Source organism: Colobus angolensis, unplaced genomic scaffold (genome assembly GCF_000951035.1).
Source record: "Colobus angolensis palliatus isolate OR3802 unplaced genomic scaffold, Cang.pa_1.0 Scaffold5, whole genome shotgun sequence".
In the NCBI taxonomy this organism is placed as follows: Eukaryota; Metazoa; Chordata; class Mammalia; order Primates; family Cercopithecidae; genus Colobus; species Colobus angolensis.
Genome location: NW_012118487.1, coordinates 3,449,164 through 3,461,957, shown reverse-complemented (window position 1 = coordinate 3,461,957; position 12,794 = coordinate 3,449,164). Strand labels below are relative to the sequence as shown.

General features: G+C 44.9%; 1 protein-coding gene across 1 annotated transcript in view; it reads right to left on the bottom strand.

Moving 5' to 3' along the window:
* The window catches only part of ENPP6 (ectonucleotide pyrophosphatase/phosphodiesterase 6), a 125,975-nt gene that overhangs the window by 57,974 nt on the left and 55,207 nt on the right, over positions 1 to 12,794 (bottom strand). Inside the window, exon 2 of the mRNA XM_011959555.1 lies at positions 8,687 to 8,866. Coding sequence (XP_011814945.1) covers positions 8,687 to 8,866 — 180 coding nt within the window. The remainder of the gene's footprint in view (positions 1 to 8,686; positions 8,867 to 12,794) is intronic.

Below are 12,794 nucleotides of genomic sequence, written 5' to 3'. Positions count from 1 at the left end.
TAGCTGGCACTTGACCTTGAGAACAAGGTCTTCCTCACTGGGTCCCGCCCTGGGGTACAATCCTGCATTCATGGTTCCTTTATGTAAGGCACCGAGAAGTGTCAGGATGAAACAGTGTGTGGCCTGAGAGCCCACGGTCCTGGCCCTGGTTGAAATTCAGCGGAGGACAGAGGGCACTGAGGAAGGAAGGGCAGGCCCTGGGAAGGATTGGGCCCAGCAGGGCAGACCAGGTGGAGCGTCAGGAGGAGGAAGAGGTGAGCAGCCTGAGAAGGGCCTTCCGGCATTCATTCCCTGGCCTAGCCACTGCCTCAAGGAGAGTCCCCGAAACACAGTTCACTTGTTCTAATCTGCAGGCGCCTGAGTGCAGGGTTGCACGTGGAGCGACTCGCTCAGCCTAAGGAACACTTGTCCTTCCCGAGTCCCTTCTGCCTTATCTTCTGTCTTCCACCCTTCCTCCTTCCTTTGCCTTGCTGTTTCTCCCCTTTCACCTCCCTGCCTCCTTTTCTTTCTTCCTTCCTTTCCTTTCTATCCTCTCCCCTTTTTCTTCTTTCTTTTTTCCTTCAACATGAAAGCATCAATAACATGTGTTGTTTTCCATTCCTGAGATAGCACTCCATTGATTTTAAGAAGTTGTCACAACACAGCTCCAGGGAGACATGATGAAGCCTGAGGTTGGTCTCCTTTGCCCACTGCACGTGTTGTGCTGTGATGCAATTATTTTTGACATACCTGGCTGCGTGATTAGGCTCTAAGCTTCTTGGTGGCAGGGCTGTGACACATTCCGTCTGTGTCCCATGTGTCAGGTACACAGGCCACACAAGAAAACCATCATGGAATGAACGCATCAATGAACAGCATAGGCAGTTGATTTCCAGTCCCTTTTCCCAAAGGAATCCCAGATATCTCCTGCCTCTCCAGCCCCTGAGCCCCTGAAACTTGACTGGGAAGCTGAGGGCAAGCGAATGCAGTTTGTAAACCTCCGGTAGATATGTGATGCATGTCAGGGAATTCCTTACAGTAAACCCACAGGGGCCAGTGACTGCCCAAGAATGAATGGAGTATTGTGCAGTTATGTTGAAACGAATTTGGAACAAAGCAATCTGGCTGGAAATAATTTGGTTAGCACATCAATTTTGTCAACACAATAATTTGGTTTAAAAGGAATATTCATGACTCTGATTTTAAGCTTTTCTTTTTTTCTTGGTTTAGTTTGTCTGCTGTTACTCACCTGTCCTCTCTTTTTTGTGTATATCCCAGTTAATTTTCAGCCAGTTTTCAAGGGTTGACTAATGATGTTTAGAAATTAGTTGAAACGGCTGGGCATAGTGGCTCACGCCTGTAATCCCAGCACTTTAAGAGGCCAAGACAAGTGGATCATGAGGTCAGGAGTTGAAGACCAGCCTGGCCAAGATGGTGAAGCCCCGTCTTTACTAAAAATAGAAAAATTAGCTGGGCATGGTGGCGGGTGCTTGTAATCCCAGCTACTCTGGAGGGTGAGGCAGAGAATTGCTTGAACCTGGGAGGCAGAGGTTGCAATGAGCTGAGATTGTGCCACTGCACTGCAGCCTGGGCAACAGAGAGAGACTCTGTTTCGAAAAAAAAAGAAATTAGTTGAAACAGCCTGAATTGTTTTTCTTGCTATAAAAACAATGCATCCTTGCTACACAAAGTCAGAAATTATAATGTTAAAGAAATGAAACAGCCGCAAAGTCCAGAGCTGGCCAGCGTTGCGCTGTTAATAAATGCAGATGCTCCTTTTGCAGTCCCTGTGATGCTCAGCAACATTAAACGCTTACAATGCCCGCTCCGTCTTGCATCCTTTTGGCCTCTGTAACGAGTGTGTGTCAACAGTTGTCAAGTAGTGTCACTGTCTCAGGGAAGCCTTTCCCTGCCTCTCAGATGGGACAGGCCCCTCATCAGATGGCTACGCAGAGTGATGCTACCTTCCCTTGCTTTTCTCAGCTCTGCTGGGCTTCTCCTGCTTCTGAAGCCTTTCTTCCTTGGTGTCCTTTGCAGGTTCACCCTCCTCCATCTGGTTACTAAAAATTAGATTTCTTCAAGGCTGTGTTCAGGACCCTTTTTTCTTTCCAGTTCTGCACTCTCCCCGGGTAAACTTCTCCATTCCCACAGCTGTGCTGACCTCTGATGCGCCATTGAGTCATGTCTTTGTATCTCCACCTCTCTTCTCGGAGCTTCAGACCTGGCAGCTCGACGTCCCAGAGCCAACTCCGAGTTGATGTCCCTCTGCCTCCAGACTGCTCCTCTTTCAGCCACGCCTGATTCAGTGAAGAATCACCATCTATGCAGTTCTGTGAGCAAGAAGCCCAGGGCCATTCCTGTCACCGTCCAATCCCTTACTCCCAAATCCAATCCATCAGCAGGTCCTGGCAGTTCCAGTTCCTAAGTGTGCCTCCAACCCAGCCATTTCTCACCACTTCTGTTGCCCAGTCTGAGCCATGCTCACCTGCTCCCCAGGTTTACACAATGACTTCCTGATGCATCCGTTGCCCTCATTCACCCACCCTGGATGCCTCCATTCCATTCAGGTTGCAGCCAGAGTAGTGCTTTCAAAATGCAAGTATGATGCCGTCACATTCTTCCTTAAAACCTTCCAGTGACTTCTCATTCATTTCAGGTTCAGAATAAATGCTTCAGCGTGGGCCAGATGCTCATGCCTGCAATCCCAGCTCTTTGGGAGTTTGAGGTAAGAGGATTGCTTGAGTCCAGGATTCGAGACCAGCCTGGGCAACATAGTGAACCCCTGCCACCCCCAACTCCATGCACATCTCTATAAAATGTAAAAAACTTAGCGGGGTGGGGAGGGGTGCACCTATCAACCCACCTACTTAGGAAGCTGAGGTGTGAGTATCCTTTGAGCCCAGGAGGTCGAGGCTGCAGTGAGCTATGATCGCACCACTGCACTCTAGCCTGGGCAACAGAGAAAGACTCTGTTTCAAAGAAAAATAAAAGTATTCAGCTTGGCTATTAGAGCCTGGCCTGGCCTCAGACTCTCTCCCCCTTTCCACACCACACCTCTCCTCCCTTCTTTCAATGTCTTGAAACTTTCATGCTTCCCACCCTATCCAGGACCTTAGCATCTGCTGCTCCTTGAGTTTGGGGTCTCCTTCCCACCTTACCCATGCCCTCATTGTCACTTTCTAAGGACACCTTTGTTAACCCTCTCAGATGGAGCTAGACTCCTTATTAGATGATGTCATCATGCTTGCTTTTCATGATTGTACTTTTGATAACTGTACTTTTACATTTATTTGGAAAAGTATTAGATTATCTACCTCCTTCACTGGATGGTAAGTTCTCAGGAGGGGGTGCAGGTGAGGAGGGTCTGTATCTGCTTTTGTTCATGGTTGTCTCCTGAGAGTCCATCCCAAGGCCTTGAGTCACACCCCTTAAAAATGTTTTGTGAAGAAATGGATTTGCCATGATTTTCGAAGGATGGATGTTCGTCCCTGGATTTCCCTGTAAGACTTCCTAATCAACATAAGGGATCCTGCTAAAAAAACTATGTGCTCTTTTGGCCAAGATACCATCCTGCAAAGGGAGATTGGATGTGGTTAGACAGCTATAAAAACTTTTGAACACTGGAGGGATCACTTCTGCAGACCGCAGTCCAGAGAGGCAGCATCTCTTCTATTTCTCTGCAGCAGAAACGGGTCGACGCCTAGAAACCCTGCAGAATGCTTTTGAGGATCATTTTGTGGAGAGAATCTCACTCTTGAGATGTGAATTTGCAATCCTTTTCTTGCTGTCAAAGACAACATCAGCAATGCAGATCTTGCCAAAGTTACTGACAAAGGAAATGATGCAATGTGAATTCAACCCAAAGAGGCTTACAGAATTTTGACCCAAGCCTACCCTTGCCAGACAACATTAATTGCAGAAGCTTAGGTTTCATTTGATACTTCGATGAGTTTTTAACACATTTCTATTGCATTAAAAAGATCAAATCCATTAGCTATCATAGGTATGTGTGTGTTACCACATCAAGGACTGCTTGGCAATCCGCAGCATTGTAATCTCTTATACTACATGACAACAAAAGTGTGAGTGTAGTGGATGTGGATGCATTCTTCTGGAAAGACGTCTACAGTTTTTATCAGTTTCCTAAAGAGGTTCTTGACTAATGAGGGCAGGAACCAGCAAATTATGCCTTGACTCAGGCCTCTTCCAGTCCTAAAATTACATAAATCACAAAGTCTAATGCCAAACTGGTAATGTCATTTAAAAACTAGTGGATATCCAGACTACTTGTGTTTGCAATGTTTTGACATCTGCCTGAAAAAAATTCCAGTTTTTATCCAGAGGATTGGTGTCACATGCATAGAGGCCGTGACTTAGCTGTCAGGTTTACTCACACCTCTGTATGAGCAATGCTGAGCTCCTAGTTTTCCCTGTGCCTGAGCCTCTGCTTCTAAGATCAGCCTGACTGAAGGTTGTCAAGGACCTACCATGGCAAGACAGAGAAAGAGGCTAGAGCTGACCTGTAATTCTTGACCAGTAGCCAATGCATGCCTCTTATTATCCAGATGACATCACCTTGATTATAACAAGCAAAACTTGATAGAAGCTGAGTCAAATGCCCACCCACTAACTCCCTACCCAGCCCACTGCTGGAAAGTGTGGGAGTGGAAACCAGGTGCAAATGTGTGTTTCTCTACATAGAAGGTGTCTTATTGGTCTGAAGGTCTGCCCTGGACAGGAAGAGGCCAGGAGAAGAGCCCAGACCCACACCGAGCCCCATTCCAGGAGCATATGAGTGGTTGCATCCAAGTCCTCCTGACTGCTTGGCTGTAGGGAGTTAACATTGCCAAATGCATGGTGGGAGATGTGAACTTAGAACTCCAAGGAGTATTAAGCACAGACTCTGAAAAAGTTGCTATTTTTTAATTCCTTTTTTGTATTTTATAATAGTCATAAGAATAAACTTAAAAACTGCTGCTACCGTGTAAGGTAGCCATGCTTATCCAAAGATATCAAGCTGCATTTCTATACCATATCTTACTATTCTCCCATATTCCCTATTTTTCCTCCTTCCTCCCATAATTCTTCTCTGCTTTGGGTTGCTTTCCAATATGAAGTGAATGTTAGAGTCTCTTCCTCACCGCCCTCCATCCCACCAATTCCTTTAACATTAAACTAGAAGGATAGGGTGGAGGGATTAAGTGAGTGAACAACACACACTCAGCTCTCACTCCTTGCAGAACACAACTGGGTCCTATATACAGTTTCTGGCTGATTTTGGGGGCCTACCCTGACTTAGGGCCTGGGATCTTTTCCAGAGGCATATTTCGGCATATTTCTCCCTGCACTCCAATGACAACATTGGGCGGGGTGCTAAAGGGCCTGGTGAACAATATTAAACACCTCAAGACTTGAGGTGGAGTATGTTGGACTCTTCACTGTGGATCAATTTTTCAGCCTGCTGCTTTATCTACCTGACAGGAAGACTTGAACTAGTGCCATTTCTAAATTGCACTTCTAAATATTGACTTAATGGCGAGACTCAGCGTGTCATAACCCAGTTCACTAGAGCAACGAAGATTTTCCAGGCCTCATCAAGAGGTCTGTACAATATCCTGTGGGGAGTGGAGAAGGAAAAGGAGGATTTAAGAAGAAAAATACAATCAAGTCATGTTTTGAAGAAATGCCCCTGCAACTCGCTTAATCTTACAGAGACACATGAGTGCTTACTGGGCTCTTGGCTGAGGCTGGAGGGAACCAGGGTGGACACAAAAATGACAGCAGTGACCAGAAATACTGCAACTGCCCCCCAGGAAGATGAGAGGGTGCCAGGGCACACCCTGCTGGGCTGGCAGCAGAGACAGCTGGCTCTCTGAGAGCTTCGTTTGAGTATCTAGTTTAGAAGGACTAGACAGTGTCTGAGAGACTAGAGACTTTATTCTATATCTATGACGACTTCAACACAGCCAGATCTTCAGTGAATCTTCATTAAGGTCACTGAGGAAGCTCTAGGAGGCTATCTTTATAGCTTCTTTCCTTCTGACAGTTAACAGTATAACTGATCTTAAAGCATTTTTGTCACATCCCATTAGCTGTTAGACTGTGAATCAGAGGAAGAGATTGGTCCCTTCTTGTCCTGAAGGAGCTGTTTTGAAGGAGCAACAAGACATTTTTCACGCAAATTAGTTTTCAGATTTCTTTAGACACTCAATGATATATAAGAGGAGATAAAGGCCTAGAGCAGTGGCTCACGCTTGTAATCCCAGCACTTTAGGAGGTCAAAGCGGGTGGATCACCTGAGGTCAGCAGATCAAGACCAGCCCGGCCAACCTGGTAAAACCCTGTCTCTACTAAAAATACAAAAATCAGCTAGGTGTGGTTGTGCACGCCTGTAATCCCAGCTACTCTGGAGGCTGAGGCAGGAGAATCACTTGACCCGGGGAGGCAGAGGTTGCCATGAGCCAAGGTCACGCCACTGCACTCCAGCCTGGACAACAAGAGTGAAACTCTGTCAAAAACAAAGGGAAATAAAGCATAATGATAATACCCTGTACTGCTGCAGAGAGAAGTGAGTGCAGCATGGCAGCTGCCCCTTGGTAGGATCTCCTCCCAGTTGGCCATAGCACTGGCATCCTGGCTGCTGAAAGACCCTCTCTGGGAGATATTATGTGGAGGGAGCTCAACGGGTGTTGGCAGGAAGGTTTTGTGTGTGAGGGTGTGCTCTTCAAAGCAGGAAAAACTTAAGTTCCAAGATAGAGAAAGTCAAACTCACCAGGTGTCATGGAAGATGACCCTCATGGTATTGGCCATATTTATCTTGAGGGTCCTTAGATTTGTTTCCAGGCGGTCCCTAATGCAGTGTGTCTAATCCATTTCCTCCCTATGTATAAACTTGTTGGTAATAATGCCTCTGAGAATGACCTCAAAGTGCAACAAAATCCTTGTGCCTTGACCTCATTATACTTGCTAGAAGAGCCAAGCTCACCCCTGGGTTTGGCTCCTCTAGCAAGCCTGATGGGCCTGGTCCATGCACTGACTTGCTTCCTTAAATCTAGTCCACCTCCATGAAAAGTTGTCTCCTTATAAGATAATGGGATCCTCCTAAACTCTTCCTTTGCTCAAAAGTGTCTTGGGTCACCAAGATGGCTGCTATGGAGGGAATCTTAGGTGTCTTCTGAAGAAACTGTGATCAACCCCCCTGAAACTGTGTCTGCTGGGAGAGCCTATGCCAGCTATGTCTTTGTTGCTCGGCCCAGCTGTGAATTCATGCAGCCTGCCCTGGCCTTCAGAAGCTCACCTGCAGGTATGGCCACTGCTCTGCAGCAGCTTATAGGGCACGCACTGCACCACAGCTGGGTGGTGGGCTGCCCTCCGATGTCTCCATGTTTCTGTGTTCCATGCACCTCTGACAGCTGGATAGCCTGGAGTGCCCCAGCAGCTCCCCACACACCCACCTCCATCCAGCATCCTCCAAACTCCTGCCAAAGGCCTACACACACCTTGTGGGCCTTCACCCCACTCTCCACTGCCCCCTCCCTACAGACCACACATCTCGCAACCCACTGCCCTCTCACAGACCCTTCAGGCTGTCCTCAATCCAGACCAGTGTTACCCCCTCAGCCACGTCACCCCATCTCCTACAGGCTGCTCTTCATTATGCCCTCAACTTTCTAGGCCTCCCCTGGTATCTTTCTCCATAATGGCCATCATCAGTACGACACCATTGAAAATTAGGAAAAAAGTGTCTATTGCCATGTGTGTGGGAAAGGTAAACTGCCCACTTACCTAAATAATGAATCCCACCAATGGAAAGACAATGGGAAGCCGGTTATATTGTTATCACTGAATCCTCTCATCATTAATGAAAGATATTCAGTGACCAAGATGAGGGTATCCCGAAGACTTCTCACAGCAGCCAAAGCAGTTTACATGACTACTTACCTCATTGAGCTAGGGTGTAGCTCAGGAGTCTTAACACAAAGAGACTGCATTTCATGGGCTACCAAAAAATAGTGAGTGCTTTCATTTATCTTTTCAATATTGTAGAGGAGTTCAAACACGTATAGAAATGGTACACTATTTTTTTTTTTAGCCAATAAGTACCCTATAATTTCTCTCTCCTGTATATCCAACATTTTGCACATGAAAAAAGCAAGCTATCCTGTGGTGTTTGCTAAGTCAAGAGAATCAGGAAATAGTATGATGTTAGAGAGTTAAAAATACATTTTAGAAAAATGTGCCCATAAGATATCTTTCTTTTCTTTTCTTTTTTCTTTCTTTCCTTTTTTTTTTTTTTGAGATGGAGTTTTGCTCTTGTTGCCCAGGCTGGAGCGCAATGGTGCTATCTCAGCTCACCACAAACTCCGCCTCCTGGGTTCAAGCAATTCTCCTGTCTCAGCCTCCCGAGTAGTTTGAATTACAGGCATGCACCACCACCCCGGCTAATTTTGTATTTTTAGTAGAGACAGGGTTTCTCCATGTTAGACAGGCTGGTCTCGAACTCCCAACCTCAGGTGATCCACCCGCCTCAGCCTCCCAAAGTGCTGGGATTACGGGCATAAGCCAGCGTGCTCGGCCGAGGCATATTTCTTAAATAAAGATCCCATTTTCCAAACCATGGCTTGGTCTTCAAACAGTAACTTGACACTGACCATTCTTGGAGATTCTACGATGATTTGAAATTTGGAATGGATGTCCACACACTCACCTGGCCAGTAGTACATGTAGACCTTCCTTTTGGCCTTGGTCAGAGTAACCCACAGAGGTTCTGACCCATTCCACCAGAGAGGCATCAGGCTGTCTTTGTTGACGCCAATGTCAAAGGACTTGTTGGTGCTGGGGTCCCACATGTAGTTCCCGATCATCTGATGGACTTCACAGTGGCGGCCTATGTCAATGAGAACACAGCTGTCAGTTTACAGTTCTGGTGATTTCTATTTTTATCTTTGTTCCTTGATCATAGAAGCCATTCATGATCGTTTAGGAAGTACAGAACAGCATAAAGATTTGCTTTTGACTTTTAAAAAAATTAGATTTTTTTTCTTAAGCTGTGCCATGAAGATAGACAATCCAGTAAGATGTCCACTAATTGATGGAGGGTGGGGTCATTTTGAGTGACGTCACCCTGTCAAGTCAGCTGTTTTAAGTTACACTGAGGACACTGTGTGCAGAGCTTGAAGTCTAAATATGAATTAGCATGGACATCCATGGATTCCTCTGAGACTTGGTCTCAGGTTCTCACTCCAGAGCCCTCTCTGTACCCTGCAAACCCTCCCGCCGTGAGATCAGGAATCTAGCTGTTACAGCGTTTGTTCTTTCCTTTCTTAGATAAGAGGAGCTGTGGCTTCAGTGCTAAACAGTGATAAAACCTATGACGTTTGAAACAGAATGGCAAAAAATAGATTCAACTTTGAAAAACAAAGCAAGAAAACAACCCTCCAAATGCAGTGTTATATAGAAACGAGGGCTGGTTCTGTTGAGCACAGCTTAGTCCCAGAAGACAAGCCAGAAGTGAGAGACGCAAACGCTTGGACTCTTTTGAAACATTAGGCTTAAATTATTTATTTTGGAGCAATCTGTTACATCTTTAAAGTAAAAATAACACAAACATTGGCAAGTGCATCAAAAATTGCTGCAATTTTAGTGAGCGTCATTTGGCACCGGGATGAAACATGCTTCACTGCGCTGCCTAACTATGCTTAATCAAGTGGCTTTTCTTCTTTGTTTTACTGTTGTTGTTTCTTCTCCCCACCCCCCTCCCCAAATTTTATTTTTAAACAAAAACAAAGAAAAATTATAAAATACTACTTGGAAAATAGACACTAAAAATATCAACTGGAAAAAACTTTCATTTCATCCCAGAAAGCAAGGCATGCCACAAACTATGCTACTATGCTCCCAGAGATCCCAGCAAAAATGGTTTTTACCCAAAGCTGTAGAATTAGTGTTTTGATCTTGACCAAAACTTTTACATTAAAAAGATTAATAAAATTAAAAAATAAAATAAAATTAAGATGTTGAGCAATTTCTGCAATGGTTAAGGAAGTTATTTTATTTATTGTCTCAACTAACATGTATTCAGTACTCTTATATATATAGTCCTATGAATTGTAGGCTGTGATAGGTGTAGAGATTCCAATCTGAGTAAATGTCATGCCCATCCTCAAGTGGCTTGTAACTTAATACTCAACAGAGGGTCCTCTGTGTAAAACAGCCAGGTTTCCCGGGGCTGGGTCTGAGAAGGAGGACAGGTTGCAGCCATAACTTCAGAATTATGATGACCCTCACTCACCCTGTTGCAGAGGATAATTCCTAGTATGTTCTCACCAACTCATTAAAAGTAGGGTCCTAATTTTATTGGTTTAACTATATTATCGTTTTTAGTATATGAAAGTTGAATCGTATTAAGAGAGCCCCTCTTACAAGTAAAAGTACTTACTAGTCCCTTTATTCAAAATTTTGCATTCTGTTTCACAAATTGTATCATCCTAATGATGCTTACTCATCCTTTCACAAGGCAAGATAACCATGATCATATCCATAGGAAAAGGCCTCCTTCATGGACAGTCTTTCCCTATAGATGCTCTCTGATGCCCTCCCAAGTCCAGGAGGACTCAACTGCAGCTGGTGTGCAAAGAAACTGAGCAAATGTGCAAAATCAGAAGGGGGTGTGGGAAGCATCATTCCTGAGGTCAAGAACCAAAGAAGAGCCTCTGAATGAGTCACCAGGAAAGGACCAGGGATATCAGACATGGGAATAATAGGGACAGATGCTGAGTGAGAGGGGTGGAGGGATGTCTGCTTCCAAGCTTGAATTGTTTGGACCATTTTAGAACAAGGACATGAAACCCAAAGATAAATGGAGGCTTCACATGATGTGGTTTTCACAAGGCTGCATACAAGGAAGCATTAAGCAACCAAAAAACAACTTTTAAAGTACATATAATCTATACTTGTATATCTCAGAAACCCCATATCATTTGGTGAAAATTTCTCTCTTCTCTTCAACACACATATTTAGCACTCTGGACTCTAAATTGTCCAAACTCACTCGTTCTTCTTTGTTCTCTGTTCTCTGGGTAGAAAATTATAAGGAGCTTCTTGTGGATTGCAGAGCTGTTGTATGGCTGGATTGTGTGTGTGCATGCATGCACAGGTGTGAGAGAGACAGAGACACAGAGGGAGACAGAGAAAGACAGAGAGAGAGATGGAGAGAACATTCTCCCAGAGAATTCCTGTAAGGTGGGGTGCTTTCAAGAAGGTCACCTCAGACTCCTGTGGAGAAAGTCAGATTGGGTTTGTTCTTTTGGTGGATCGGTCCTGAGATGAAATGGGAGGGTGTGCTGTCCACAGGGCTTCCTTTGCTCTGCAAAGAGCGGCCTTTCCTGGAAGCCGGCAGGAGGAGGCTGCTTCAGATTTTCTCCTGCCTGCCCGTGAATACAGTAAGGCTGCAGTCTGTGCTTGCAACAGTCGAAGTCAACTCAGACTCAAGCTGATTTCCCTGCCAACCCTCTCTCTCTCTTGCTCTTTCATTTTTATTGCCTCGGTAAAAGTGGTGGCTGAAAGAACAGAACAGAACACAATGTACTGGTTTCTGCAGCCCACGAGCTCTCATCTCCATATTCCTGCCTGACCCATATCTATTTTTATACATCTGCAGCTCTGGGTTTTTCTCTGGTTGTGCTTTCCAAACAGAGCTCGGATGTGGTTTGGTTTTTTGGTCTCTTTGCTCAAGGCTTGAGTAGAAACTTTCCTGACATCCTCCAACACCACAATTGCAGGTGGTTTTCAGGTATGATGTAAGGAATGTCTACTGCTCTTCCTCCTCCAAATAACGACTCTGGAGGCTTTGAAATCTGTGTTTGCCTTTCTCAGAGAGAGCTCCTGGAATCGTTCCCGTAGCTAGAACTGCTGTATGAAGGGGGTGGGATATGACACCTTCAGCATTCATTCCCCAGTGTCTTACTCAAGTGTGTTCAGACGTAATGACCATCACAAGAAGTTTCTTAGCAAGCTCCCAGAAACCTCTGAACCATGTTATATGTTTCATCTCAGAAATGGCTGGCCTTTTCTGGCCAGAGAAGGTAGAGGATATGTCCATCTTATCTACAGCTCATGGTCATGGAGACTTTCTCTTTGACCTCTGAGTCCTCTGCTCGACTAGACCCAACCTTGGGGTTCCCTCCTTTTTCTTGTAGCGTCCAGGTTGAGCAAGAATCCTGCTAAGTCAGTTTAGTGATAATCCTCCACGCTTGGTATCTGACCACCTTCAATATCTCACCACCCTGCCTGCCTTCAGCAAGAGTTCTGTTGAGTAGATCTAGCCAGAATTCCATTTCCCCTGATATTTCTTCTTAGTAGTTTTCCATCTGCTGACCCCACCATGTTCCTTGTCTGTCAATCTCTACTTGTCTGTTGTACTTGGAGTGGAGCCCAATCTCTCTCCCACTGCTGGATCCCATTGCAGCATCCTTCCATCTATCACAGTGGTTCCTTCTTACAGGAAGTTTGCCTTACCATCTTTAACAAGCATCATAAATAAGTATTTCTTTTCTTTCTTTCTTCTTTCTTTGTTTTTTCTTTCTTTCTGTCTTTCTCTTTCTTTCCTTTTCTTCTGTCTTTTCTTCTTTTTCTCTTTCTCTCTTTCTCTATTTCTTCTTTCTTTTTTCTTTCTCTCTCCTTCTTTCCTTTCTTTCTTTTTCTTTCTTTCTTTCTTTCTTTCTCTGTCTCTCTCCCTTTCTCTTTCTTTCTTTCTATCTTTCTTTTTCTTTCTATCTTTCTTTCTTTTCTTTCTTTCCTTCCTTCCTTCCTTCCTT